Raw genomic sequence first — 27,155 nt, 5'->3', positions numbered from 1 at the left:
CGGAATCTTTAAACCGAGTCTATATATACTTTTCAACTTCCAAGTCTTTCTTCACATTCTCTCAAACTTATTTTCGTTTTCCAGAGAAATTATTGACAATCAGAGAAGGAAGGAAGGAAGCAAGAAGACTTAAGAAGATGATAATGGAAGAAGAACTTCAAGAGCGTAACAACAATCTCAGCCTCGACGACATTGATCTTTCTCTCCTCCGTCTCACTTCACCACCGTACGACTACTCTCCTCCATCATCCTTGTTCTCCGCCGATGAAATCACTCCTCCATTGAAACGCGCCTCCCCTGTTTCCGACGAATCCGATCTCCCCAAACGCAGAAAACTCTCCCCTCAAAACCCAATCTTTACCACTTCTCCTCCTCTCTTCACTTCCCCGGAAACACAAACTTCCTCTGTTCATGACACGAGCCGGTACACGAATCTCACTAGCTCTGTTTCGGAGAAGCAAGAAGCGACGCCGTCTGTTACTGATACAGAGGTTGTTATATAACTATTAAGCGTTTCTCTAATCTTTGTTTTCACTTCTTGTTTTGAACTACTAATGAAGAATCTTGAATTGGTTTTGGTAAAATAGACGATGAAGATGGTTAACAAATGCGTAGAGGTGATGAATCGTGGAGAGACTAACTATGCTTATGAGGTTTGATGTTCTTCTCTAATCAATTCTGCTTTCTTTTTTTTAGTCTTAAAGATCGCAAGTACTGGTTTTGATAAGTTTACGGTGAAATTGCAGAAGGAGCAAGAGGAGTTGGAAGAAGAAGAAGATTGTGGAGGAGGGATGAGGATAGAGAGATCTGGAGATGGGTTTGTAATTAGATTGAAGTGTAGATGCAGACAAGCTTTTAGGGTTCTTTTCTCTGATGATCATCTCTACTTCAAGCCTCTCTAAGTTTCACTTCACACACTTGTGGTGTGATTTAGTATCTGCTTCTACTCATTTGTTGCAACGTTTTTTGGTTGGACAGTTATGGAGACTTTGTAAATAGGAAGTAACCAAAATTAAGATTTACATTTCGTGTAGAAAAATGTGCAATGAAATGGTAAGAGTAAGAGCAAGAACTCGTTTTGTTGTATAGAGATTACAAAAAGGTTACTACTTATTTAGAGTCAAAGTCAAAACTTTAAAATTGTTTATAGAGATTATCAAGAAACTTTTAATCTCTTCTGAATACAAAAGGTTTCAACTTTTTTTTGTGTGTGTCAAAACTCAAACCTTTTACACTTGTTTGGGCCTTCTTCACGGGACCCATGGTCATCTCGATCAAGTCAATGTTCAGCTCCTCAAAACAAGCTCTTGAGAGTGGCAAAGAGAAATTAAGACCATCAAAGAGGGGAATTGGCCTCTACAGAGACTAGCTGCTGGCGACAGAGAGCTCTCTTAGCACTCTCACATGCCTTGTGGAGCTTACCATAAGCCATGTTGTCTCTGCTTGAATTCTTTTTGGTGTTTTTTCTTGATTAACTTCATGAACTATTCTATGATCTTGTGGTTAAAGTCCTTACCTTTTTTATACATAGTAGATTTTTTTCTAAAATAATTTTCTTGCTTATTTACATCTCAATTAAGACTTTGAATATGTGATGATAATTTCCTTAGTTATGAATTAGAATGATTAAAATCAATTAAGAGACCCAACAGAGAGACAATAAGGCTATTTTGGCCCATTTAGACGTAAGTAATGCAGAATAAAATTGCTCCGACCAAATTAATTGATGCGCGTTATCAGTTTCTGCACGCGCTTTCACGCGCCGTCGTCGATTCGTTTCTCCATCGTCTGCCATAATCACCCGCAAACACATTCTTCTTGCTACTTCCGTCACGACGTCAGTCTCTATCTCTCTCCCTCTCACTCTCAGTTTCAATAGAAAAATTCTCAAACATTGTCCGTTTTTTCCCTTGTTTTCTCTCAGAATCATCAAATGGAACCGTGTGAATTATCTGCCAACACTGTGATAGCTCATCCTCGAGCTCTCACCGATAAGATGACTCTAATTCGTGACGCGGGTCCTTCCAAATTCCAGGTCTTTCCCACTCCTATCTCCGAAGTTTTTTTTTTTTTTCTCAATGCTTAAACTTTGTGCTGTGTTGGTCTATCCTGCGAATTTTGTAAAGGTAATTGCAGATTTCGATGCGACTTTAACGAGATACCGAGTCAATGGACTTCGAGGAAGGCAGAGTATGTTTCATTTGATCAATTATATTCTTCTCTTCTCACTAAACCAAATGCAATCAAAGTTGAAACCTTTATATATAGCCAGTCATGGCCTCTTGCAGCAAGGAGACGCATATTACGATGCTAAGAGGCAAGCCTTATATGATCACTATCATCCTCTTGAGATTTCTCCTGTGATTCCCATTGATGAGAAAACCAAACTCATGGAAGAATGGTATATACTCCTCTTCTTATCAATCACATTTGGCTTGTCTTTTGATACTCTAGTTTGGACAAACAAGTGATAAACTTTTTGTTGTTGTGAATGATGAGGTGGGGTAAAACTCATGAGCTTCTCATTGAGGGAGGTTTGACATATGACGCAATCAAGAAATCTGTTGCGAATTCTTCCATAGCTTTTAGAGAAGGTGTGTCTGAACTTTTCGAATTTTTGGAGGTAAATAAATGGAATTCAATCATGTTTTGTAGAGTTATACTTTAATGGTGAGGAACAACTATTAGTATCTTAATCCACCTTATTTGCAATCTGTTTCAGAAAAAGGAGATCCCTGTTCTGATTTTTTCAGCAGGACTTGCTGATGTCATTGAAGAGGTGACTCTAAAGAGTATTAGTTTATTAGAGTTACTCTCCTACTTCTGCTGCCTCTATAATGAATATGCTTTTGTTGCATACTCACATTCTTACCAGGTTTTGAGGCAGAACCTTGATAGAACTTTCAAGAATGTTAAGATTGTATCTAACAGGATGGTGTTCAATGATGATGGACAGCTCGTGTCTTTCAAAGGTATAATATTTGGTTGGTGTTTCATCATTCATTTAAGCGCATTCATCAACTCACATTTGTGGTTTTTCCTCTGGAAAACTGAAATCTCTCTCAGAAAGTATCAAGCATTTGATTTATGTCATGCTATTATAAACTATAGTCTCTTTACCTTTCACAATACAGGAAAGCTAATTCACGTGCTAAACAAAAACGAACACGCTTTAGACATGGCTGCTCCACTTCATGATCGACTTGGTGTTGACATTGGTGAGGAAGATGAAGAAAATGTAAACATGAAAGAGAGAAGGAATGTTTTGCTTATGGGAGATCATTTGGGGGATTTAAGGATGTCTGATGGACTGGATTATGAGACTCGGATATCTATTGGGTTTCTGTGAGTTTTTCTCTTCTTCTATTTTGCCTCCTCTCTGTTTCGGTCTCCTCATAACTACTAATCTTATTTCTACAGGAACGATAACATTGAGAAGAGTCTTGAGAGCTACCGCGAGTCATTTGATCTTGTTTATCTTGTAAGTTCCATACGCAATTTATATATGATCTTTCACAACCTGGAAATTGCTGATAAAAGTTTTATGTTTTGTGGGTCTAAAAACAGAATGATGCACCTATGTGGGGAGCTCTGGAACTTGTTTCTCGGTTATTCTCAACAGAAGCGAGTTAGCTGCCACTGCTACTTTAAGTGCAAGACTATTTCTATTGCAAGTAGAATTCATGTGTATTGCTATAGATTATAAAATAAACTATATTGATGAAAACTGTACCTGTTGATGAAAACTATATTGCAAGTTAATCTCACTGCTTTCATAGATGTCAAGGAACCCTAGAAAGAATCTCCTCTTTCAAATCCTTTGGAAATCGTCGTCGTCATTGTTTCAACCTTCAAAACCCTTTTTCAGTTCTTCTGATTTCTTGCGTTGAAGGGAATGTGTACACATAGATACAAAAAAAAAAGAAAACCCTAAATGAAGCTGGGCCAATAGTGGGCTTTTAAATCTAGTTGGGCTTTGAATGAATTTATATACGGACAGTAAGATTCACAATCTGTGCAATGAAAATGATGAGACTAATAATAAGAAGAGCAAAAACTAATTTTTGTTGTATAAAAGATATGCAAAAAGTTACAACTTTTTTAGAGCCAAAAGTCAAAACTTTTAAACTTGCTTATAAAAAAACTCCTCTGAAAAGTAGAAGAGGCCCAACAAAACGGTCACTTCATGGTTTGACATAGTATTAAATTAACTTAGTTACAGCCAAAACTAATAAAATTTAAGTTTGTACCATTTATTAAAGGAAATAAAAAGGATAGTAGTATAACCAAATAATCTCTTATGTTAACATATACAATATTTGCCGGGCATCAAGTCTCAACCTCTCAGGAGAGTTGATCCTCGTAATTGGATCTGTGCAAAATCAATGCTTGACTCCTTGATTTTTTATACTATATATTTTTTTTTCATTATTTAACTTGATTTTAGTAGAATTAAACCACAATTTGTGCAGAATTTTTCATGATTCAAATTGAGTAATATAATAGGGTGTAAAATTAATTCAAATTTACATGTAAAAAAATTTATATGAACTATTATTTTCACCAAACATTTATAAATGTATTAAAAATAATATATATATATATATATATGTCATAAATAACATATAGTTTGAATAAGCTAAAATAATAACTCATAGTCCACTAACCTGGTAAGTGTATCCCGTGTATTACATGGTTGGGAAGAAAACTATGAGCGGTTGTGTAGAGAATATCTTTTGCAAAAGGTCGATCCACGCAAGTATGTAGATGCTAAAGTACTACGTGGTGGTCAGGTTCATAAAAAAGTTTGGTATACCTAGAGAACGATTGGAGATGAACGGGCAAAGACCTTCATGTACCACAAAGTGGTTACCTATTCTAGACGAAAAAATGTTCAACACCACATACATCTATAAGTATCAAACCCTTAAACAGGCATTAAAGCGTCTTCGAACACACCCGGTTGGAGCGACTTTAGTCGCATATGAAGGTCTATTTGACTCCGATAAAATCTATCGTGGACCTTTTCGAAAGAACGCAATATTCTAAGATTATCATGAGGTGATCATAGATGATTATAAGAAAATCAACGGCGAGGTGGTTGAAAAAGCAGTTGTGGTGAGCGTATTGGTTTAGAGGGAGACAAATTGTATATTATGAAGTGTTTTTAGTATGGTAGTTTGTCCATTTAAGTCACCATGTTCAGTATCTGTACATGACTTACATCAGAAATCTCAATTTATAATTAAAAATATAATAATATATAATATTAATAGTATTAGACTGAATATTTTAGAATAATCATTGTATATTTTTTAAAAATATGTATGAATTTGTTTTGAAAAAGTATAGTTTTTGTTATATTGAACCTCATATGTATTGTATATGAAAAGATGATTGGTTGGATGACTCTCACCTAATATATTGTCTTCATATGAATTGATAACACAAACAATGTTCAGTTCAGATGAAAAATTATCAAACAATTGCCAAAAATTGTCGGATGTATATTCAGTATCTCATGGTCTCGTAGTTTTTGGAGTATGCCAAACTTATGAATGTAAGTTAAAAATGTTGGTATTCCAAAAGATAAATAATATACAATTGTTCTAGTAGACGGTTATCATGGATGATCTAAATCACCGGAAAATGATAATAATGGTTTTGTATCTCAATTAGCTCTCAATGCCTTGGTGGAACTACGTAAAATGAATGACTCTATCTTTTAGTTGATTAAAATAATATTGTAAGTTGAATTTATGTGTTTTGCTTTAGATTATAGAATATAAAAAGAATCATTATTGTGAGTGACTTATAGGCAGCTTATAACTTATAACTTATAAGAATCTTTATATATGTAACACATGCACAATCTAAAATATTTGTTTCAGCCAATAAGGATATTTGTGGCAGTAAATAAAGTAAGTAAAAGGTAAAATGAAAGATCCAAAAGAGTGAAAATAAAAGATGCAATTGGTACTAAAACCATCAATGGCCCTCTTTATGTAAAGTAAAAACTAGATAGCAAAATGTAGTATGTAGCATTTGGAGTCTCAACCAAAAACATCCTACTATAGTCAAAGTACAAGATGTAGATAGATTTAAAAAGCTAAGCATATAGCTCTATCAGTCTCCGGACACAAACGACTTCTGCTCGTAATACTTTTTCTCGCTAGCTTCCTTCTTCGCATTACGTTTCTATAGATTACAGAACAATTTTGAGTGAGACAACGTTCAAGTAAACCAGGAAGAAGAAAATTAAGAATGAGCAAAGAAAAGAAACTTGCCTGATAAGCTTCATGGTTTGCTACAATCCTCCTGATTATGGTGGACGTTGTGATATCAAGAGGGCTATCTAGAACTTGGAATATGCCCATGCTAATTGGTACAGAATACGGATTATCTTCCTCCTGTCAAATCAACAACCACATTCTGAGAAACCATAGCTCTTTGTCTTTTACCTAATATATACACACTTGAATGTTGTTTTACCTTTCGAAAATCATCGCTCTCGGCTACTGTCCCATGTACCACCAACGAGATGTCAAATGTCGTGATCTGCAATGTTCAAATCAATGTCAAAAATAGCATTTCATGAAAGCCGTTTGGGTATTGTTATTAAGCAAAGTGCAGAGAAGCTCACCGTATCTCTCGACACTTCCCATGGAGCACCAATTATCACCTCATCCACGTAGCGGCACGCCAGAACGCTTAAGCTCCTTTCATGGAGATTCATAATAGGGCGATGCGCTCCTCGTTTAGCACTGCACAGCAACGTATACCAAGTACAATTTGGTCAGACAAATTTAAGCAGAGATGAATTTATGCACATTTAAATTTTTTCATACAGCTAAGAATTAAGATTAGACACCAAGACCTATATTTTAGCCTAAAACTAACACCACCAATCATATTGATCAAACCCCATAATACTTGCCAGGGCATGAAAGGGAAATATAACCAAATAAACTGGAAAGAAATCAATAAAGCAAATTGCCAAAATTGAGCTTTTTTAACCTGACAGTCTGGTCATTATGTATACCAACAAGAAGAAAGTCTCCAAGCTCTCGAGCACGTCTAAGAATCTGTACGAATTAAGTAATTTAATAACAAATAAATTGGCAGAATAAACTAAATGGTCGCTCAATCCCACTCACTTCTACTTCTTTACTTTATATAAGCATAAAATGTATCATTAATATGGTTAACCTTACACCCATTGTTCATGTAACGGTATTAAAACACCACTCCTCACATATAAAGTGAACTGTATGTTGTATGCACCAATTAATATACCTCAACATGGCCAGCATGGAAAAGATCAAAAGCACCATCTATGTAGATAATGCGTGCATCAGGTCCTGGCCCCTGTTACAATAAGAATGTAAACTTGATCAACCCCAGATAAAATATGAGAAGGAGCACTGAGGTAATGGAGTAAAATGACAGAAGAAAGGGATTCGTGAATCTATCAAGAAAAATAATCTTGAGATACATCTAGCAGGTATATGACTTGGAATAGGTCATAAAATGAGATGTGAAGTAACATTCTGTCACTTAAGAAGAAAAATATACGATAAGCACATAAAAGTATCCAATAATTGGTGAAACAGTCATAGAAAGTGTGAACCAGTAACTTCAAGAACAAGACTGAACCAGACAGTGTTCCATAATGATGACGAAACTGCTGTTTGAGACCGTTCTCTTTAATAACCAAAACAACTAGAAAAACAGTAAGCTCAGACTCTCAGAGCCCCTTGCATAGCTATTAGAAATCAAGGGTCATGTACTTGTCCTACCTAGTATATCATAAAGCAACAAACACTACGATAAACTTGCAAATACAAGTATGCAATACATTAACTTGAGGACAAGAAACTCTTAAAATATGCATACCTTTCCATTGGAGAACTGAACAATCCTGCGGGAAGTAGGAAGAAAATGCGAGACACGAGTACCAGCAGAAGAAGCTCCATCCTCAAACTTTGGGCTACTATGCCCATGACTAAATTGCCTTTGCAGAGAGGAACGACTATGAGTGTCACTAATGGATCTTTCTCTTACACAAAGAAGCATACGACCTGCTCAGAAATCACAAATCGAAAATGATGAAATTAGACGTTTCAAAAGTCAGCTGATGCGAGCTTAAAATGAAATCAGAAGGGGATACGTCAAATTACCAACGATATCAGTGCTAGAAACTCCTTCAGTGCGCTTAATCTGCTTGTAACGACCAGCCTTCTTAGCAAGTGCATAAGCATCAGTACCATCAGGAAGAACACAAGGATCATCACCATGGATAATGTAATCGATCTGATACTCATCGAACAATTTCTTCATGAAATCTTCCGTAATAGCGTAAGGAGCATCAGATATAACTTCATCCACCCACTTCACAGCTTTCACCATTGTCATTCTATACATAACGAAATCAAAATCAAAATCAAACAAAACGCAATTGAAATCACCAGAAACAATGAATTTGTAATCTCGAGAAAGAGAAACCTTTCATGAAGAGGAGTAACAGGAGGTCCTTTGTTGGCTATAATTTCTTCGTCGGAAACAACACCGACGACCAATTGGTCACCGAGAGCACGAGCTTGACGAAGAGCGTTGCAGTGGCCATAGTGCATCATATCGAAGCAACCATCCATGTAAACGCGAACAGGTTTTCGTTTTCTCAAAATGCGCCATGGACAAGACAAACCTAAACCTAATCCTAACGGAAGCTCACCTTTAAGGAAAAGATGAAGGAAAGAAGCTCCGACGGCGAACGCAGCTCCTCCGACTATACAACTTCCGACGATCTTCTCTTTCTCCCAAACCATTTTTGCTTACGAACACGAGAATTTCGAAACTCTCTCTCTCAGATCTTTTTTTTTTTTGTTTTCTTCACATTTCCAGACGTCTCAGATCTCTCACAGATGTTCTCTTCTCTTTGGAACTAGAGACTCGGAATCAGAATCCTACGGACAACAAAATATCTTCAAACCGGATCGTAATTGTGTGATTTAGTTTGGTTCGTTTTGGTTTAAAGATATCATTTAAGTTTCGAAGGAAAAAAAGAATCAAAAACCGGTTTCGAGTTTTACAAAAGTGATCAAAGCAGCAAAAGAGAGAATCTAAACCGAACCAAAACCGGTTTCGAGTTTTACAAAAGTGATAAAAGCAGCAAAAGAGAGAATCTAAACCGAACCAAAGCAAACAATGTAAAGGTGAGAAACTTTGAGAAGACGTGTAAAATATCGTAGGAAGCAAATATTTCGTGATCCTTCATGTGACACCTCTTGCTTGAGTCATCTTCTATCGTTGATGTAAGACGCAACATTCCTCCTACTTTAGCTGCTAGTAGGACCAGTGATCTAACTACCTTAAGTTTTAAATTATAACTAAATGGATTCTCATCTTCTAAAAGCCAATGAAACGAAAACATGAATACTTGTTTAGTTGAACTTGATGCTAAAGATGCTGATGAGTTAGGATAAACCATGGCATCACAATCGCCAGGTCTATTATACAATAATTCAAAAGAGATCGTTAATAACTCGAACAGCATGGAGTCTCCTATCTAACATTACAAAATATATTTAGTAATAGACAGAGATACCATACTCAGAGGAAGATCCGCTTAGCAGCCTCCAAAGTATTGCATAGTAGCATGGTGATCGTCATAGGTCCAACTCCTCCCGGTACGGGAGTGATAGCCGAGGCAACACCTAACGCTTCCTCGTAACATACATCCCCGACAAGACGGTAACCAAACTCACAGCTACTATCCTGCAATATTATAACACGTCATGCTTCAATGTCTAATCAGAAACAAGAAAACAATCTGAAGGAAAAACATTTCAAGCTCTAATTCAGTTTAACGTTTTCTATATCAGATTGGATTCAAGCTATGGTATAAGTCTTTTTTCATTGGAAAGTATTAAGACTTTTGATCAGTTAAGGAAAATAGTTTCGTTTTTACCTCGACTGGAGTTGTTCCAACATCAATGACAACTGCTCCAGGCTTAAGCCAACTTCCACGAACTAAATTAGGTATACCCGCTGCTGCTATAACGATATCCGCCTTCCTAGTAATGTGCTCTGGATCCTTTGTAAACGCATGCACCGTGCTTACTGTCGCGTCATGCCTCTATCCGAGAATTTCAGAAAACATAAATGCATAGTTAATTCCCAAACCAAAATGTTTAAGCATAAGAATCCACTTGAACTATAAAGAAGAACTAATACCTGCAATAATAAAGACATTGGTAGTCCAACGATGTTGCTTCTGCCTATGACCACAGCATTTTTTCCTGCTATTTCAACACCCGTTCTTATCAACAACTCCACACAGCCCTTAGGAGTGCAAGATACAAACAGCGGTTCCCTCCCTCTCATTGCAAGATTCCCCACGTTTAATGGATGAAACCCATCAACATCTTTCTCCAATCTCACCATATTCAAGATTTTTGATTCATTAAGATGCTGTACAAGATATCTTCCATTAAATGATTGGACTCATGAGAAAAAAAAAAAAAAAGGAAAGGAAACCAACAAAATACAAGAACGTTCTCCTGAAAAAGAGCTCCACAAGTAAGATGCTCTATCGCATAACCTGTAAATTAAATGCTTTACCTACCAACGAAAAGGAAACCTTAAAGGGGAAAATGTTATGCATGAGTCCATGGTCGATGAAAATATATGAATCAAGAATTTCTACATACAAGTATGAAAACAAAGTAAACGTAACTACTTGACCTCCTAACATAGAACTAATCTTTGACATCAACAACACTAACATCCCCCATCACAACGTCCAAAGAAAAAAATGAGAAACATACTTGGGGTAAAGGAAGTTGCACAAGAATTCCGTGAATAGACGTGTCTTCATTGAATTTTCTCAATACACTGATAATCTGTCCTTCAGTACAATCCTCTGGTAATTCAGCCAAAACAGATTTAATGCCAGTTTCTTCACAAGCTTTAATTTTGTTGCGAACATAAGTTTGCGAGTCTCTTTGTTCACCAACCAAAACAACAGCAAGACCAGGGACTTTTCCAACAGCCTTTTTCATCTTCCCCACTTCACTAATAATCTTTGTTCTGATTTCCTCAGCGATAACATTACCATCTATCACCACAGTCTTCTGTTCAGTCTCTGTATAAATGCATACACACAGAAATCAACTCATACAATTAGAGAATTTTCTTGTAACATATATATATAGCCATGAAAATGCAACAAAGAGTATTACCAAAGGAAACAGGAGGTGGAGGATCAGAGTAAGGAATCCAATTTTCAGGCAAGTCAAGTGACACGAGAGGAGGAGACACTAAGATGGAACTAAAGCAATGTACATCCCTTGTTGCCAAACGAAACGCCTTAGTATGCGCCGAGGCCAAAGCTTTCCTCGCGATCATTAACATACTCAAAACTAAAAGAACAGTCACTGATTCAAATCAAGCACAAGAAAAAAGTCAATGTAAAAGTACAGACCAGACAAGAGAACCTTAGACAGGTCAGCCTAAGCTAGAATAAAACCATAATTTGATCCTTTTAGCTCCATACTCTTCATTACATCCACACAAACAAATAAAGAGGCGCATAATACAGTAAAAACAAACTTGCACCAGATTGAACCTAAATGGATTAAAGATTTCACCAGACTATCATAAGCTTTCACTCAGCTAAAATTCATCTTCTTCACTCAGCTAAATTCATCATACATAGAATTCTTAACAAAGAAGAAATCGGAAAATAGGAAAAAACAGAGGAGAGATTTACCAGTGGTATATAAAGCGTCGTCAATGGCGTTGAAAAATATCGCTAGGCATACCGGAGTTTAGGATTCAACGAGTGACAATATAAAACGATGATGATTAACAAAAAAAGTAAAAAGAATTCACCACCGTGTGAGAAAAGACACGTGTTATGATCTGGAGATAGATCTTGCAAGTGGGTTAAATAATAAACGGCGGAGACATAGCCACACGTGTGAAAAAAAAAGAGGTGTGTGTGTGTGTGTGTATGTGTGTATGTGTGTGTATCTCTCTCTCTCTTCCTCCAAGTAGCAAAAAGCAAAGGGGAAAGAGACGATGCGATCGGGCTAAGTGCAGAAACACTTATACTTGTGCATTCTGCAACACAACACACACACAGAGAATTCGACGAGAGTATGATTTGAGTGTATCGAGAACAGAGAGAGACATTGATAGAGAGATCGTTGGCAACGTTTTGGGGATCCAATGCGTTCGTAATTGGGAAAGACATTTCATTCAATTCTAAATCGGGAATATGAAAGGCGGAGGCGGTGGTGGAGGAGGTGGTGGCGGAGGAAAACGCCGGTGGAAAGTTCTGGTGATTGGAGTTTTGGTTCTTGTTATTCTTTCTATGCTTGTTCCTCTTGCTTTCTTACTCGGTCTTCACAATGGCTTTCACTCTCCTGGTATCTCTTATCATTCTCTCTCTAACACTCTCTTTGCTTTTTTTCTGCCGATCTCTGTTTCAGATCTAATCTCATCTTTTTCACTTTTTCAGGATTTGTCACTGTTCAACCGGCTTCTTCAGTAAGCAATTTCTCGTTTCTTTGTGTGTTTGTTTTGGTGTGTTTTGATTTTGTTCTGAATCTTCTTTCTTTTGGAATCAGTTTGAGAGCTTTACCAGAATCAATGCTACTAAGCATACACAGGTAATGTCACTCTCCTTTGATTGATTCGATTCTCATTTTTTATACCAAAATCTTTTTGCTGCTTTTGATATTCTTTCTTTGGTTTTGCAGAGAGATGTATCCGAACGGGTCGATGAGGTTCTTCAAAAAATCAATCCAGTTCTTCCCAAGGTTGGTTCCACTTGTTTCAGTGTGGATTAAAGGCCTTGACCTGTTCCATTTATGTTATAGATTAGTAGTTTTTGACAGAAATTTTAGATCTTTTCATGTACCCATAGAGTCAAAGCATTTATGGTGGTTGGAAGCACTTCATTATCTTACACACTGCTCTCTAATTGACACACACATTTCAGATCTGGTCTATATATGTTTAATTTTCAACTATTGAAGTATGTTTCTGTCATAATTATTGGCATTAATGTTTCACATCTTGTCTTTCAAGTGGTGTAAAATATATAGGCTTTGTAGTTTGATTACAGATAATAGGGCTATTTGTAAATGTATAGGCTTTGTATCAGGTTTGCCACAGTATTCTTGCAAGATGTCAATGCTAACATTAGAAAAAACTTAGATGCCTTTTCGTTTCATGGAAAGCTATGCAAGATGCCAATGCTAATATTAGCCAGTGAATCTGGAAACTTTACTGGCACTACAAACAAACTATAGGTCAAAAGGTTGTAGTTAATCAGTTGCCGTATATTTTGTGTGATGTTGCTTAAAGGGTAGAGAAATTAGATGAATGATCTCTTTATTTTTTTTATATTTGACTATCTCATGAGACTAGAAAGTTGAAATACTTTCATGAATTATGTTGCTTAATGTATCTCAAATTGTCTTGGGCAAGGTCAAGAATTAGTTCCTTGGGTGAGATGGTTAAACTGTTTGTAACAATTTCTATACTTATGTTTTGTTTTATTGTATCACATGCTAGAAAAGCGACATAAACGTGGGTTCCAGAGATGTGAATGCAACAAGCGGCACTGATTCTAAAAAAAGAGGTCTGCTTTACAAGCTTCACTTTCTTGAAATTCCTCTTCCATTATTTTATATTGATTCTGGTCTGATACTTTACGTCTGGTCTCTCCATTAATCTGCAGGATTACCAGTGTCCCCAACTGTTGTTGCCAATCCAAGCCCTGCAAATGTACAAATATATTAAGTGGTTTCCTTAGTAGACATCTTTATATCTCTCACCAATCATTTAACGTTAACCTTACTCTGCTTTCTTCTGTGAACAGAAAACAAAATCGGAAGCCTCATATACAGGTGTTCAGAGGAAAATAGTAAGTGGTGATGAAACTTGGAGAACTTGTGAAGTGAAATATGGGAGCTACTGCCTCTGGAGGGAGGAAAATAAGGAACCAATGAAAGATGCCAAGGTGAAGCAAATGAAGGACCAGCTGTTTGTGGCTAGAGCATACTATCCCAGTATTGCTAAAATGCCTTCTCAAAGCAAGTTGACTCGGGATATGAAACAGAATATCCAAGAGTTTGAGCGTATTCTTAGTGAAAGTTCTCAAGATGCTGACCTTCCACCACAGTAAGTTCTCTACCAGTTTGGGTTTAATCATTTTTGTACTGAAAGTTAGTTCCTTACTGGAAAAGATTTTGTTGGATTCTAGTCACATGAATCTCTCCTAGTTTGCCTTCAGTTTGTCTGGACATCCTGTTTTCTAGTGGTTTACTTGCTTTCAGATGGTTTATGGTATAGAAAATATTTATCATAACATTCTCTCTTCACCTATCCAGTGGGCAGCACATCCAGAAATATCACTATTTTGAAGCCTTATCGGTCTCAATATCTTAAACCAATGTATAATTTAGTAAACTAATGTACTAGATGATAGGAGGACGCCATGGATGTTGTTTGTTCTCTCTCAAGAGAAGCTTTGATGTGTAGAATCCTATGCTAATTTCTTTAAACGTACTTACTGGGTATCTCTTAACACTGTTGTGTCAGGGTTGATAAAAAGTTGCAGAAGATGGAAGCTGTAATTGCAAAGGCAAAGTCTTTTCCAGTCGACTGTAACAATGTTGACAAGAAATTGAGACAGATCCTTGATTTGACTGAGGATGAAGCTAGTTTCCACATGAAACAGAGTGTGTTCCTCTACCAGCTTGCAGTACAGACAATGCCTAAGAGTCTTCATTGCTTGTCAATGCGACTAACTGTGGAACATTTCAAGTCAGATTCACTTGAGGATCCCATTAGTGAGAAATTTTCAGATCCCTCATTACTTCACTTTGTTATCATCTCCGATAATATACTAGCATCGTCCGTTGTGATCAACTCAACGGTTGTACATGCAAGGGTGCGTCTTAAATCCAGTTTTCTTTACTTAGTATTTTTTTTCATGCAGTCATAGAACTCTGATTTCTAATTCTTGGTTGGTTATTGATGTTTCAGGACAGTAAAAACTTTGTTTTCCATGTACTGACAGACGAGCAGAATTACTTTGCAATGAAACAATGGTTTATTAGGAATCCTTGCAAACAATCAACTGTTCAAGTATTGAACATTGAAAAACTCGAGCTGGACGATTCTGATATGAAACTGTCTTTGTCTGCGGAGTTCCGTGTTTCCTTCCCCAGTGGTGACCTTTTGGCGTCTCAACAGAATAGAACACACTACTTATCCCTTTTCTCTCAATCTCACTATCTTCTTCCCAAATTATTTGACAAATTGGAGAAGGTTGTGATTCTGGATGATGACGTTGTAGTCCAGCGAGACTTATCTCCCCTTTGGGACCTTGATATGGAAGGGAAAGTGAATGGCGCTGTTAAGTCGTGCACTGTGAGATTGGGTCAGCTAAGGAGTCTCAAGAGAGGAAATTTTGATACCAATGCTTGTCTCTGGATGTCTGGTTTGAATGTCGTTGATCTTGCTAGATGGAGGGCATTGGGTGTTTCAGAAACCTATCAAAAATATTATAAAGAGGTCAGTTTCCTGAAAAACCTTTTGTAAGAGATAATTGGGTGATTCTGAGCAATGACTTCCTTTTTTCATGTGCAGCAGATGAGTAGTGGAGATGAGTCGAGCGAAGCAATTGCATTGCAGGCAAGCTTGCTCACATTTCAAGACCAAGTATATGCTCTTGACGACAAATGGGCTCTATCAGGGCTTGGTTATGACTACTACATCAATGCACAAGCCATAAAAAACGCAGCCATATTGCACTATAACGGGAACATGAAGCCGTGGCTTGAGCTGGGAATCCCAAATTACAAAAACTATTGGAGAAGGCATCTGAGTCGGGAAGATCGGTTCTTGAGTGACTGTAACGTGAATCCTTGATGAGTAAGTAGCTACACGGCCAATGCTTTTAGAAGCAAGGTCACACGCAAAGAAAAGATTTAGAGTGCAACATCTCAATTTTTTGGGTAAATAAACCCGAATGCATTGCAGGAGAAATGCTGAAGGGGAAGAAGCATGCAGAAGCCATACCAAATTGATTATAAGAGACGTGATGATGGTGATTTGAAAAGCTTTGATATGATTAAAAAAAAAAAAAAGAGGATGTGAAAGAACTTTGATATGTTGTATATGATTTTTGGCAAAGAGATGTGCCATTCTTTTCCTCGCGTTGTTTTTCCAATTTGTCATGTAGTTTCTTTGTTATTCTTTACTTTTGTGACGTACCAAAATAGAAGGCGATAAGATTTTTTTTAATCTATTTCTTATTAACTAGTTTGCACAGTACATTTATCCATGGTGTTGAAGCTTCTTCTCAGAAAGCAAAAACAATCAGGTCTTATGAAGGATTTCTCTCAGACAGTGTGTCTGTTGCAATAGCGGAGGAGGCCCTTTCCTCGGTAGGTTAAAGTTTCGCATCCTTGCTCATGCGAAACTAAATAGTAAATAGTAAAGAAACTTTGACCATACAATGTGTCTGTAGCAACATTACAGCAGGAAGCTACACTAAATAGTAAAGAAAGTTTCGCATCCTTGCACATGTTAAATGATTCAAGCAGAAACATTGTTATAAAAAAAACACAAGCTGCACAAAAACCAATCCACACTTCACAAATCCAAACGCACCAAATAACTTTGTCGACAACTATGGTCTCAATAGTTTAAAGCACAGAGGTAAATGGATCCATCGCAACCTTTACAGTCCTTGTACTTTAATTTTGAGCTGATAGTTTTTCCCCTAATTGAGGTAACGTACAAATCAAGAAAGACATTGATTACTATGTAAATAAAGTGCAGTGTAGGTATAATGTTATATCCGTATAGAGATAATACATATAAGTAAAGAGCATGCATGTGGTATAAAGAAAGAAGAAAGAGACCTCAAGCAAAATTGTAACGATGAAGTCCCATCTTAGCATAAAGCTTGACTAAGTGGTAAGGATTAGGAGGGAGATAAAGACAGTTAACCTTGACCATTTTATAACCACCGCATACACGTCCATATGACCATATACAAACATACTTTCATCGTCGTCGGATGATGACGATACAGACCAAAACAAATCCCAATCACAATCATGGTTAGACATATAATTAACAAGAAGATGAGAGAAAGAATATCGATTGGTTTTGAGAAATATACGATATTCGGATATTCCCATGATCAAATTTTCAATATCGATCGGTTTGAAATCTGGTCGATCTCAACATATATGACAACAAAATTTGTTGTCAACCCTTCATTCATTTGTAGTAATGTATATTCATCGAATGGAATCAAATGTCTCATAGTCATATTTTAAAAAGGATCTACTTAGAAAACTTCATTCACATACTGTACTTACCCATTTAGTGATGACGTACGAGGTAAGATGCAAATTGTTTTCTCAACACAAAAACACTAAAGCAAAGTTGAGGAATAAGTTGGTGTATAGAGTGAGGAATCAGATTTGGTAGGAAGACAGAATTATTAGGTTGTATTACATCTGTATAATTAAAGAGAAAGAGAGAGAACATATTCTTCAAAGTGCAACGCGTAATTTTCAATCCATTTGTTTTTGTGAAAGTGGGACGTCTCTTACCTCTCAAAGGTCGTAATCAGCTTTTTGTACATATGACGCAGAAACCGCAATCTTTTGTTTTAAAAACAAACGATAGATAATGAAAGAAATTTAAAATAAATGAGGTCAACGTAAGTGGAATACTCATGATAACAATGGACGTGGAAAAATATCAATAGTAAAATAATTTCAGAACTTTTAATTGTATAAAATTTAGTGGAATTTTGTTGGGATGGTTTTATTTTTCTTCCCACCGCTAATTGCTTCTCCGCCACACACCTCCTTATGTTTAATCATTTATTATCATGAATCATGATATAGTGGTCCTCCTTCATCATATCAAAATTAAAAACCAAAGATTGGTTCAAAACTCAATTTTTTCTTAACTCGGTTATATTTTTTTGTATATATTTTAACTTTTGCAATCCACTCGTTCTTATCTTCCACTAGATTATCTTTTCCTCGACTCAATGTTCATGGTAATAAATTATTCAAAACTTGATTGTCTTTTAAAATAAATTAAATCGGATGTTTGATATATAATTGGACTAATAAGGAGCTCATGACCAAAAATATTGGAATTCGGACACCTGCGAGAAACTGATCCACAAAGTGATCTTTAAACTTTCTTTCTTTTTGGTTTTAATAGAAATCCTTAAACTTCATATCACCAATATATTGATTATCTTAGAGAGTAGATCATATATTTCTTTCTTTCTTTTTATTTCGGTTTAAATCATATATTACTTTCGGTTCGGACACATGTAGTCTGTTGTTGAAAGGAACAAATCAAATACTTTCGGTTCAATATGGAGAGGAAACAAAAACGATAATCCTGCAGAAATAGAAATATAAGAACATGGAAAATATTTCAAATAGAGACTCCTGTTTCCCACTATGAAAAGATGCACTGGAAGTGTCGATGGATTATGGCCCGTAGGTTTTCGTTACTATAGATTCTTTACTTTTTGTGTACTGATCAGCACATTAATATTCTCTAGTTATAATAACAAAAATGTAGAGGGAAACCAAGAGAGAAAGATTCGAGAAATGTTTTATTTTTATTTTTTGACATCGATTCGAGAAATGTTTAACCCGGGAATTGATAAAATAAAATAGAGGAGAGTGTTAGTATAAGATTTTAAAACTTGGGTTATCAATTAAGAAAAAGAAAATACAATTGCCAAACTATATACTAAGTTGCTAACAGTATAGTTTCTGTAAAATTCATGAAAATATAGAGCATACGAACTAGAGTTAGTGTCAAATTTATATTATTCATGAGACCATAAGCTATTTTGTAGGGCCAATATTGGCCAGAACAGGAATCAAAAACAAGGTTTCAATATAATATTTTGTTGGAGTCTAGGTGAATGAAAACCGGCCGTTATTATAATATTTGATTATAGAAAGGAATCAATCCATTAATTTGCATGAATACATAAAAAAAAATGGACCTAAATTGAAGAGAAGATATCTTATAGTAATAGACTGAAAGTGATATCTCTCTAGTGGAAAACAAGAAGATGAGAGACCATTCTTTTCATTTGAGAACCACATTCTCTCTCTCTTTCTACATTTGTATAAATAAACCCAAAGACCTCTTCTCATTTGTCCCACATTCAAACATCATCAACTTATCGATCTTCTCCAACAAGAATCATCAAAGCCCAAAGAAACACAACAGAGAATAAAAAAAGAAATGACAAAAGTTCACCCAAAATTCCCAAGCACATGCGAAGAGAGCTTGTGTGATAGCAAAGCAGCAGTTGTTTTAACGGTGTGGAAGAAGTCCCTTCTCTTCAACTGCGACGGATTCACGGTTTACAACGCCAATGGAGAGCTTGTCTTTAGAGTTGACAACTACATGAATTGTCCTAGAGACAACATCGTCCTTATGGATGCTTCCGGCTTTCCCCTCCTCTCCATTCGCCGCAAGGTACTTTTTCTTCTTCTTCTTTTTTGGTATTTTTCATAACAAAAACATCTATATATAGTGATAGACCTATACGTGATTCCTTAATAATTGGCCAAAAAATAACACTAATAGTTATGAAACTAATCTTAAGTTCTCTTGCTTGCTAATTGACTTGAACAGAAGTTGAGTCTTGGAGATTGCTGGATGGTATACGATGGAGAAACAGAGAGAGATCCAATATTCACGGCGAGAAAGAACGTTAGCATAATATCTAACCGGAAAAGCTTGGCGTGGGTTAGCGCAAAGAAGACGGTGTTGTACGAGATAGAAGGATCTTACGGTCAAAGAAGCTGCAAAATATTGGATGAGAGGAGGAACAAGAAGAAAACGGCGGAGATCAAGAGGAAAGAAACGGTGATCGGAGGAGTTGCCTTTGGCAAAGATGTCTATAAGCTTATCGTTGAATCGGAGATGGAACCTCGTGTGGCCATGGCACTTACCATCATCCTCGACCAAATGTTTCGATCTTCTTGATTTTCATTTTTTTAAGGTTTATTTTTAACGTGTATATTAGTTCCTTTTTGTTTATGTAATTTATGCAATGTGTTCCTTCCTAAATGTACACATGAATAGAGAACTTTTTTTTTCGTATTGATTTTGGCCTTTGATGATACTACAAAGATGCAATCAATTTATCGATGGATATTTTTAGAGACGATTCAACGATGACGGCTTGGTAGAGATGCTGATGATTAGGCCGCGGGCTATATTTAATAACTGTCGGTCATGAAAGTTTGATGTCAAGTTAACAAGAAAAATAAATGTCTAATTTTGTTACTGTTTTATTGCCTTTTTTTTTTTTTTACTAAACGTTTCATTGCAAATTGTCTAATATATTTGCTAAAATAAGAGTTTGTTTCTAAAATTTATCGTGAACTAGGAAATCAATATCAAAATTTATGTCGAATGATATAGATTCCACACTTCACACGAATTCTCTCTAGTTCTTGACTTGGATCTAAATAATGGAATTGCCAAATCACGATTTAGTTTCAAAAGCATATTTGAGATTTTGCACCTAAACACACATAATCTGGTTTTGCATTACGTGGGAAGCCCAAAATCAATATTTTGGGTTGAAATTTTGATCTGACAATCGAAAATTAACACCAAAAATATTCTTGCAATCTTTTATAACAAAACATTAAAGTCAATATTTTGATGTTAAAATGGATTATTTAGAATACAGTGTAAAAAATACTAAATCGCATAATAAGTTTTTTTTTTTGTTTGAAAATAACCTAATTGTGTAATAAAATTTTGACTTAAAGATTTAAAACTAAAATTTAGTTTTAAAATTTTAGTTCAAACTAAAAATTAGCGCTAAAATGTTATTTGGCAAAAAAATTACAAAATTGGGGTTTGGCGGTAAATTGCGAATTATGATTTGATACCAAATTTATTAGTTGAAATTTGATGGCTAAAATTGCAAAATTACATAGTCATACCTTTTTGTTTGCATCTTAATTATGATTTCATACCAAATCCGTAAAACAGCGTAACTATAGTTTTTTCAATGGTTGTTGTCCAAATCGTTGCTTATTTATTTGGCTTTCTTGGTTGTATTAGATCAGTGAATTAACCTATCAAAAAGGCTTAACACCTGGGCTTCAGACACTTTGTTTCTGTTTTGGTCAACAATGCTTCTGTCTTCAGCCACTTAGCCGATAAAAAAAAAAAAAAAAAAATGTTACAGATTCAGAAAAAATATCATAAGCCTAACTTTCTTATGATGATATTTCCGGTTTATGCTTAAGAAATTCTGCTTGATACTGAAATTTCGTAATTAGCCCCATTGGTAGCCTTTGCTGCTGCAACAGTTGCAGTCTCTTCTTCAGTGTTACGGATTCTTATTCTTCAGCCCTAAAAATCATCACTTTGGAATCAGAAGCTTGAATGATGGAAGGAAGAAGAATCATAGCAAACCCTAGACCGTGTAGCGGTAGTAGAAGAGTTATTGCTAAGAAGAGGTCTCGTCCCGATGGATTCGTCAATAGCGTTAAAAAGCTTCAACGCCGAGAAATCTCTTCTCGTATGGATCGAGCTTTCTCAATCAGCACTGCTCAAGAGAGATTCCGCAATATGCGTCTCGTGGTATGTTGTATCAGACTCTTTCTCTTTAAAGTCCTGAACTTGGCTCTCCAATTGCTGAATTTTTTTATTTTGAATTCAGGAGCAATATGATACGCATGATCCTAAAGGATACTGTTTAGTATCATTACCTAACTTGTTGAAACGAAGCAAAGTTATTGAGATTGTTGCTGCTCGTGACATTGTCTTTGCTCTTACTCTATCTGGTGTCTGTGCATCTTTTAGCAGAGGTACTAACTTTTTAAGCTTTTTTGCTTTGTGTGACACTGTAATTTGATGGGTTTGTTTGTATGTAATTGCAGAGACGAATAAAAAGGTTTGCTTTTTAAATGTTAGTCCTGATGAAGTCATTCGGAGTTTGTTCTACAACAAGAACAATGATTCTCTCATTACTGTTTCTGTTTACGCCTCTGACAATTACAGCTCTTTGAAATGCAGATCCACTAGAATCGAGTATGTCTACTTACTTACTCTTGTGATGTTGTTGTCTTGTTAAGTTAGTTCTCAGACTTGTGAAAGTAATGTTTTTTGTTTTGTTAGATATATTCTGAGGGGTCAAGCAGACGCAGGATTTCCTCTTTTTGAGTCTGAGTCACTAAAGTGGCCAGGTTTTGTTGAGTTTGATGATGTTAATGGGAAGGTGCTGACATATTCTGCACAGGATAGGTACTTTTCTTGTCTTTATTACTCAAAAGGTGTTGACTTGAAGTTTCTCAACTGAGTCATAGTCTTGCTCTGCAGTGTTTACAAGGTGTTTGATCTGAAAAACTATGCCTTGCTATATTCGATATCAGACAAAAATGTACAAGAAATTAAGATCAGGTGACTTTTCTACATCTTTCTATGTTTTCTGTTTGCAAATGTTGAAGTGAGTTGCTCCGGAGTGTTTTTGATTGGATTGAAGACTTGTCACTCTAACTTGTGCATGTATTTTACCTGCACCAGTCCAGGGATAATGCTGTTGATTTTCAAGAGAGCTGCGAGTCATGTTCCTTTGAAGATTCTATCAATCGAAGATGGCACTCTTCTGAAGTCCTTCCATCATTTGCTTCACCGAAATAAGAAAGTTGATTTCATTGAACAATTCAATGAAAAGCTTCTAGTTAAGCAAGAGAACGAGAATCTACAAATACTTGACGTGAGTGGTTTTGTCTTTGTGGTTCAAGCCGCTTTATATATTTGTGTTTTTATGTTTCTAATAGAGTTTTATGTTCTTAAAGGTTCGAAATGCTGAGCTGATAGAAGTTAGCAGAACTGACTTCATGACACCATCAGCATTCATATTTTTGTATGAGAATCAGTTGTTTCTAACATTCAGGAACCGAAATGTTTCTGTGTGGAATTTCCGCGGAGAGCTTGTGACCTCGTTTGAGGATCATCTTCTTTGGCATCCAGACTGTAACACAAACAATATCTACATAACAAGCGATCAAGATCTGATCATCTCATATTGCAAGGCAGATACTGAAGATCAGTGGATAGAAGGAAATGGTAAGTAGACTCATCATCCACTCTTCAAATCAAGAAACCTCATGGTCTGATTTTGTTTTGCTATTGAGACATTGTCGTGATTTTGGTTGTTGATGTAGCGGGGTCGATTAACATAAGCAATATCTTGACTGGTAAATGCTTAGCTAAGATAAAAGCAAATAATGGTCCTCCTAAGGAAGAGGACTGCAGCAGTAGTGATTTGGGGAATTCCTCTCGAAGGAGAAGTGCGGTTGCTGAGGCTTTGGAAGACATAACCGCTCTCTTCTACGACGAAGAACGGAATGAAATATACACAGGAAACAGACACGGCCTCCTCCATGTCTGGTCTAATTGAAGCTACTCATCATTTGTTTTGTTTTTTTTACATTAATACAAGAGATCTCTGTATCTTGTTCTGTTTCTCAATTGTGTAATATCATGAGATATGTAATTTACTTGTGTGTTTGAGTAGCAATTGTCGTTGTAATGAAACAGCAAATATTTCAAATTCGTCTCTCATTTATGTACACTAATGATTTGTCTGCTTAATAGGGTTAACCATTTTTGCTTTGATAGACTTGTTTACATGAACAAATAAAATTGGCCACTTAAAGAAGATTCTCTCACTCTCGCTGAACAAACAAGGTTTTCAGATTGTTTAGTTTAAGTACAAATCTTTCTAAAGCACACAGCATAAGACACCAAGACAATAAACTTGAGCCATCAGCTTCAGAACTCCAAAGAGAAGCCTGATCAGTAATTTGGCAGAGGTCAGAACTGAGATTTGTCAAGGCTGTCAAAGTAGGGATGATCGAGAGCTGCTTTTGCTGAAATTCTTTCTGCTGGATTGTACTTCAACATTTGCTGCAATTGTTCAAAGGTTCAAAACAAATTATCATCAACTAGGAACGAACCCCAACAGAAAGAATCTACTAAAGAGATCAAGTATGCAAGAGAATCTTAGGCCACTTCTCCAACAATGGTCATATTTTAGAAAAGAGCATTACCGTGAGAAGATCAATTCCTTCAGGAGATAGAGATGGAACAGCACGTGATAAGTCTTGCGGCTCCCACTTTGGATAGACATGCCAGTCACGCAATGCCATTACACCCGGCCATTGCTGCTCAGTTGGTGTTCCTAACAATCTCCAGAACCCAAAACAAAACCATACTTCAGATATATTGATACTAGACAGTCCCCATAATCCAAATGAGTTCACGAGTACTGAACCTAATGGGCTAAAGTCCTAAACTGGTTCCTGTATACATACACATTGGCATCAAAAACAAGAAGCAAATACCTGAAAATATGAAGTAGTTGCTGAAACTCAGAATCACCAGGGAAAAGAGCTTGCCTCCTAATCATCTCGGCTACAAAAAAATGGGGAAACATCAGTAATCCAAACAGTAGAACAAAAGACCATTAAAAGAGACATAGTAGCTGATTACTAACCAAAGATGCATCCAACAGACCAAATATCAACAGCAGTAGAGTAATGAGTAGAACCAAGCAAAACTTCAGGAGCTCTATACCAAAGAGTAACAATCTCATGTGTATAAGCCTTAAGAGGCACAGTAAAAGCACGACTAAGACCCAAATCAGCAATCTTAAGAATCCCTTTATCCTTATCCAATAGAAGATTCTGCGGTTTAAGATCACGGTGAAGCACACCATGGCTATGACAATGAGCCACACCTTTAAAAAGCTGAAACATAAACCTCTGCACAAGAGAAGCCTCAAGCGGTCTAGGATTCGAGCCCTTTCTATGAGAATCTATAAATTTCTTGAGATCAGTGTCGAGATACTCAAAAACGAGATAGAGATTGGATTTGGGAGAGTGAGAAACAGTCGAATCTTTCGATTGAATAACATGTTCGACGCAGAGGAGACGAACGATGTAGATTGATTGAGAAAGCATTTGGAGAAGAGAGATCTCACGGAGAGCCGTTGGTGGTATACCTTCTTCGTCCATTTCGAGCCTAGTTTTCTTCAGAGCGACGAGTTTTCCGGTGGTTTTCTCCATTGCTTTGTAGACTTTTCCATAGGTTCCTTCACCGACCTTTTCGAGCTTCTCGTATTTCTCCATTGATGGAGGATTTTGAATTGAGACTGATGAATGTTTTTTGTTTGGGTCTTATAAACCCTAAAGCCCCTTTTCGATTTTAGATCTGGTAAATAAAGGCGCCTCTTTGCTATAACGTTTAACATTTGAATCCCTCGCACGCTTCACACGTACCAATAATATTTTATTAGTCAAAGACTCAAAGTCATTTTAAACAGATAAGTATAGTATAAGATATTTGCTTGATTATGTTTATAGATTTCAATTCATTATCCATGGTGAATGTTTAGTTGAATGAATCTATGCATGATCTTTGATGTAAAGCCGGCCCTGAGTACAAAAAGCTAAGCTCATGCTTGCAGCCACAACCCATAATAAAGATTTTTCAGTCATTTATTTTGCTAAACTATTAATATTACTTGAAGAGTCGATCATTTCGCATTAATTGGTTGAAACTTCGAGCTTTTCCAACTTCATTTTAACTTTAATCTAGTATTTAACATACTAATTAATAAGACTATAACTGTTTTAGCTTGTATCCCATTAGTTTTCTCCTTATACGTTAATGTTCAATGTTTGGCACAAACTCAAAAAAAGAATTTCTTACTACGTAGTTTTTTTTCACTTACTCAACCAATTGGAAAAATGTTTAGGTTTGATTTTTTGTGTTCGAATTTGTAACTTCAATTATTTTGGGACTGTGAACTCTTACTCATTATTCATTAATGGTGGGTTGTTTCTTGTGTTCTAGGCTTCTAGTATACATGATTCAACTTCATATGATATTGATTCAGTTTCACATTTTTGATTTATTTCAACTTTATATTCTTCTTACACTCATTCCAATTTCATGTATGGTAATTGCATCAGTTTTGATCGATAGTTACATTAAGAAAACCATTTCTTTTTACAATAAAGATACTACAACAACAACAAAAATTCTGACTAGGTCTACGAATGTGCAAGGTATGCAATTTCACAAACTCATAAAAATCATCATAAGAAGTTCTATGTAAAGGGGAAAGAAAAACAAGATTATAAACAAATTGTGTGTTTCATGTGGAAACTAAACAATGGCTGAATATTAAAAAATTATTGGACTACTATACATAAAAGAAAATTACAATAATGAAAAAGAAAACAAAGATAATATTCAATGATAGGGCATTGACTAAACGAAAGAAAATGGCTTAAAGACTTTAAAGTTGATTATGAAAAACCGTTACTGATTTACTAGGGTCAATAAACTTATTTGCAACCATTTTATTAAGGGAATTTAATGAAAAAAACCGTCAGCTTTGGTCAGATCTATTTTTAAATTCTGAACTATGTTTTTAGTAAAACAAACTCTGAACTAAAACCTGTTAATAAACTTAACCCCATAGTAATTAAATATTAATGGGATATTAATTTCCAAAAATCGACCAAAGAACAATGACAGAATCCGTGATCCAACTGAAGATCGTCCACCTCAAAAAGTTCTTTATACACGTGAAAAAGTTTAAATGGTAAAATAGAGAACAATGAATTATGTTTCACAAGATCTTCATTTTCAAATTATTAAATTTAATCTTTGCATATTTAGACTTGCAGCAATTGTCAACAAGTCGGACACAACAAACGTTCATGCAAGTGTAAAGCAATGCCAAAACCACCCAAGAAACCTCAAGGACGACCAAGGAAAAAACAGAAAACAATGGATGAAGAGAACCCTATCACTCAGCCAATACAATCTTCTCTTCAAAGTTAATGCTTGACAAGTCTTTACTTTAGAATATCTTGTCCATCTGAAACGATTGTTTTTTTTTTGTGACAAATATTGTTGTGTTGCAACAGCTTCGATAGTTATGTTGGTTGGATTTATTTAAGCATGACTCTTTGGATTATTTTAAGTTATTGTGTCTTTCTTTCAGCTTTTAAAAT

General features: G+C 35.9%; 9 protein-coding genes and 1 long non-coding RNA gene across 24 annotated transcripts; 5 read left to right on the top strand and 5 right to left on the bottom strand.

Annotated features, from left to right (window-relative positions):
* The first annotated feature begins 52 nt into the window (after positions 1-52).
* AT2G38690 (gem-associated-like protein) lies at positions 53-1,176 on the top strand. Its single transcript, NM_129426.2, has 3 exons — positions 53-491; positions 588-653; positions 747-1,176. Exons 1-3 carry the CDS (start codon positions 138-140, stop codon positions 900-902), a joined length of 576 nt encoding a protein of 191 aa, NP_181403.2. The 5' UTR covers positions 53-137; the 3' UTR covers positions 903-1,176.
* Positions 1,177-1,634: 458 nt separating this feature from the next.
* On the top strand, positions 1,635-3,806 carry AT2G38680 (5'-nucleotidase / magnesium ion binding protein). The gene is made up of 10 exons (NM_001336719.1): positions 1,635-1,837; positions 1,925-2,035; positions 2,127-2,190; positions 2,269-2,401; positions 2,500-2,623; positions 2,723-2,779; positions 2,876-2,972; positions 3,135-3,345; positions 3,421-3,481; positions 3,568-3,806. The coding sequence occupies exons 1-10, from the start codon at positions 1,727-1,729 to the stop codon at positions 3,631-3,633; spliced, it is 1,035 nt and encodes a 344-aa protein (NP_001318374.1). The 5' UTR covers positions 1,635-1,726; the 3' UTR covers positions 3,634-3,806.
* Positions 3,807-5,888: 2,082 nt separating this feature from the next.
* PECT1 (phosphorylethanolamine cytidylyltransferase 1) lies at positions 5,889-9,095 on the bottom strand. Its single transcript, NM_129424.5, has 9 exons — positions 8,506-9,095; positions 8,181-8,416; positions 7,897-8,081; positions 7,297-7,368; positions 7,018-7,085; positions 6,644-6,764; positions 6,493-6,558; positions 6,288-6,410; positions 5,889-6,198 (listed from the first exon to the last, which is right to left on the bottom strand). Exons 1-9 carry the CDS (start codon positions 8,826-8,828, stop codon positions 6,127-6,129), a joined length of 1,266 nt encoding a protein of 421 aa, NP_181401.1. The 5' UTR covers positions 8,829-9,095; the 3' UTR covers positions 5,889-6,126.
* Positions 9,096-9,178: 83 nt separating this feature from the next.
* Positions 9,179-11,886, bottom strand: AT2G38660 (Amino acid dehydrogenase family protein). 8 transcript variants are annotated; one of them, NM_001202774.1, is made up of 7 exons: positions 11,774-11,849; positions 11,244-11,423; positions 10,830-11,146; positions 10,237-10,473; positions 9,971-10,138; positions 9,717-9,777; positions 9,421-9,568 (listed from the first exon to the last, which is right to left on the bottom strand). In NM_001202774.1, exons 2-7 carry the CDS (start codon positions 11,413-11,415, stop codon positions 9,525-9,527), a joined length of 999 nt encoding a protein of 332 aa, NP_001189703.1. In that variant the 5' UTR covers positions 11,416-11,423; positions 11,774-11,849; the 3' UTR covers positions 9,421-9,524. The 8 variants fall into 8 exon arrangements, with proteins under 8 accessions (NP_001118472.1, NP_181400.2, NP_001324645.1 ...); NM_001125000.3 differs by having other exon boundaries at positions 9,179-9,777; positions 11,244-11,438; positions 11,774-11,886; NM_129423.6 differs by having other exon boundaries at positions 9,179-9,777; positions 11,774-11,886.
* A 44-nt stretch (positions 11,887-11,930) lies between these two features.
* Positions 11,931-16,352, top strand: GAUT7 (galacturonosyltransferase 7). Of its 3 annotated transcripts, NM_001202773.2 has the most exons (11): positions 12,011-12,434; positions 12,527-12,555; positions 12,636-12,677; positions 12,768-12,827; positions 13,588-13,654; positions 13,754-13,800; positions 13,895-14,196; positions 14,617-14,968; positions 15,064-15,594; positions 15,673-15,954; positions 16,063-16,343. In NM_001202773.2, exons 1-10 carry the CDS (start codon positions 12,284-12,286, stop codon positions 15,949-15,951), a joined length of 1,860 nt encoding a protein of 619 aa, NP_001189702.1. In that variant the 5' UTR covers positions 12,011-12,283; the 3' UTR covers positions 15,952-15,954; positions 16,063-16,343. The 3 variants fall into 3 exon arrangements, with proteins under 3 accessions (NP_565893.1, NP_001189702.1, NP_001323491.1); NM_129422.4 differs by having other exon boundaries at positions 11,931-12,434; positions 15,673-16,352; NM_001336714.1 differs by having other exon boundaries at positions 12,032-12,434; positions 15,064-16,341.
* Positions 16,353-16,997: 645 nt separating this feature from the next.
* On the bottom strand, positions 16,998-17,243 carry AT2G38646 (uncharacterized protein; the record flags this gene model as incomplete). The annotated part of the gene is made up of 1 exon (NM_001124999.2): positions 16,998-17,243. The coding sequence occupies exon 1, from the start codon at positions 17,229-17,231 to the stop codon at positions 16,998-17,000; it is 234 nt and encodes a 77-aa protein (NP_001118471.1). The 5' UTR covers positions 17,232-17,243.
* Positions 17,244-17,375: 132 nt separating this feature from the next.
* On the bottom strand, positions 17,376-17,699 carry AT2G08975. The gene is made up of 2 exons (NR_140445.1): positions 17,553-17,699; positions 17,376-17,467 (listed from the first exon to the last, which is right to left on the bottom strand). It is a non-coding gene; the product is annotated as an other RNA (long non-coding RNA).
* Positions 17,700-19,146: 1,447 nt separating this feature from the next.
* On the top strand, positions 19,147-20,286 carry AT2G38640 (LURP-one-like protein (DUF567)). Its single transcript, NM_129421.4, has 2 exons — positions 19,147-19,569; positions 19,729-20,286. The coding sequence occupies exons 1-2, from the start codon at positions 19,333-19,335 to the stop codon at positions 20,080-20,082; spliced, it is 591 nt and encodes a 196-aa protein (NP_181398.1). The 5' UTR covers positions 19,147-19,332; the 3' UTR covers positions 20,083-20,286.
* A 912-nt stretch (positions 20,287-21,198) lies between these two features.
* On the top strand, positions 21,199-24,001 carry AT2G38630 (Transducin/WD40 repeat-like superfamily protein). 3 transcript variants are annotated; one of them, NM_129420.5, is made up of 8 exons: positions 21,228-21,702; positions 21,782-21,929; positions 22,002-22,152; positions 22,240-22,365; positions 22,441-22,521; positions 22,645-22,837; positions 22,920-23,190; positions 23,289-24,001. In NM_129420.5, the coding sequence occupies exons 1-8, from the start codon at positions 21,505-21,507 to the stop codon at positions 23,522-23,524; spliced, it is 1,404 nt and encodes a 467-aa protein (NP_181397.2). In that variant the 5' UTR covers positions 21,228-21,504; the 3' UTR covers positions 23,525-24,001. The 3 variants fall into 3 exon arrangements, with proteins under 3 accessions (NP_001323434.1, NP_181397.2, NP_001323433.1); NM_001336712.1 differs by having other exon boundaries at positions 21,199-21,702; positions 22,920-23,740; NM_001336713.1 differs by having other exon boundaries at positions 22,645-23,190; positions 23,289-23,740.
* Positions 23,721-25,334, bottom strand: CDKB1;2 (cyclin-dependent kinase B1;2). 4 transcript variants are annotated; one of them, NM_001336711.1, is made up of 5 exons: positions 25,130-25,290; positions 24,623-24,943; positions 24,471-24,540; positions 24,177-24,315; positions 23,721-24,033 (listed from the first exon to the last, which is right to left on the bottom strand). In NM_001336711.1, the coding sequence occupies exons 1-5, from the start codon at positions 25,254-25,256 to the stop codon at positions 23,941-23,943; spliced, it is 750 nt and encodes a 249-aa protein (NP_001324503.1). In that variant the 5' UTR covers positions 25,257-25,290; the 3' UTR covers positions 23,721-23,940. The 4 variants fall into 4 exon arrangements, with proteins under 4 accessions (NP_001324503.1, NP_001031507.1, NP_001324504.1 ...); NM_001036430.3 differs by having other exon boundaries at positions 24,623-25,334; NM_001336710.1 differs by having other exon boundaries at positions 24,177-24,540; positions 24,623-25,334.
* Between the last annotated feature and the right edge of the window lie 1,821 nt (positions 25,335-27,155).

Source organism: Arabidopsis thaliana, chromosome 2 (genome assembly GCF_000001735.4).
Source record: "Arabidopsis thaliana chromosome 2, partial sequence".
Taxonomy (NCBI): Eukaryota; Viridiplantae; Streptophyta; class Magnoliopsida; order Brassicales; family Brassicaceae; genus Arabidopsis; species Arabidopsis thaliana.
This window is presented reverse-complemented; position numbering and strand designations above follow the sequence as displayed.

Bases quoted from the DNA above. Each gene is read 5' to 3' on its own strand.
- GAUT7 (NM_129422.4), top strand. From the start codon at position 12,284: ATGAAAGGCGGAGGCGGTGGTGGAGGAGGTGGTGGCGGAGGAAAACGC. The intron at 12,435-12,526 runs GTATCTCTTATC...TCACTTTTTCAG, and splicing joins CAATGGCTTTCACTCTCCTG to GATTTGTCACTGTTCAACCG. The intron at 12,678-12,767 runs GTAATGTCACTC...TTGGTTTTGCAG, and splicing joins ATGCTACTAAGCATACACAG to AGAGATGTATCCGAACGGGT.
- AT2G38640 (NM_129421.4), top strand. From the start codon at position 19,333: ATGACAAAAGTTCACCCAAAATTCCCAAGCACATGCGAAGAGAGCTTG. The intron at 19,570-19,728 runs GTACTTTTTCTT...TGACTTGAACAG, and splicing joins TCCTCTCCATTCGCCGCAAG to AAGTTGAGTCTTGGAGATTG.
- AT2G38660 (NM_001125000.3), bottom strand. From the start codon at position 11,415: ATGTTAATGATCGCGAGGAAAGCTTTGGCCTCGGCGCATACTAAGGCG. The intron at 10,474-10,829 runs GTATGTTTCTCA...TATCTTGTACAG, and splicing joins TGCAACTTCCTTTACCCCAA to CATCTTAATGAATCAAAAAT. The intron at 10,139-10,236 runs GTATTAGTTCTT...ATTCTCGGATAG, and splicing joins CAATGTCTTTATTATTGCAG to AGGCATGACGCGACAGTAAG.
- AT2G38630 (NM_129420.5), top strand. From the start codon at position 21,505: ATGATGGAAGGAAGAAGAATCATAGCAAACCCTAGACCGTGTAGCGGT. The intron at 22,838-22,919 runs GTGAGTGGTTTT...ATGTTCTTAAAG, and splicing joins AGAATCTACAAATACTTGAC to GTTCGAAATGCTGAGCTGAT. The intron at 23,191-23,288 runs GTAAGTAGACTC...TTGTTGATGTAG, and splicing joins TCAGTGGATAGAAGGAAATG to CGGGGTCGATTAACATAAGC.
- AT2G38680 (NM_001336719.1), top strand. From the start codon at position 1,727: ATGCGCGTTATCAGTTTCTGCACGCGCTTTCACGCGCCGTCGTCGATT. The intron at 2,036-2,126 runs GTCTTTCCCACT...AATTTTGTAAAG, and splicing joins CGGGTCCTTCCAAATTCCAG to GTAATTGCAGATTTCGATGC. The intron at 2,624-2,722 runs GTAAATAAATGG...AATCTGTTTCAG, and splicing joins AACTTTTCGAATTTTTGGAG to AAAAAGGAGATCCCTGTTCT.
- PECT1 (NM_129424.5), bottom strand. From the start codon at position 8,828: ATGGTTTGGGAGAAAGAGAAGATCGTCGGAAGTTGTATAGTCGGAGGA. The intron at 7,369-7,896 runs GTATGCATATTT...TTATTGTAACAG, and splicing joins TTCAGTTCTCCAATGGAAAG to GGGCCAGGACCTGATGCACG. The intron at 6,411-6,492 runs GTAAAACAACAT...TTGATTTGACAG, and splicing joins AGAGCGATGATTTTCGAAAG to GAGGAAGATAATCCGTATTC.
- AT2G38690 (NM_129426.2), top strand. From the start codon at position 138: ATGATAATGGAAGAAGAACTTCAAGAGCGTAACAACAATCTCAGCCTC. The intron at 492-587 runs GTTGTTATATAA...TTGGTAAAATAG, and splicing joins CGTCTGTTACTGATACAGAG to ACGATGAAGATGGTTAACAA. The intron at 654-746 runs GTTTGATGTTCT...GTGAAATTGCAG, and splicing joins AGACTAACTATGCTTATGAG to AAGGAGCAAGAGGAGTTGGA.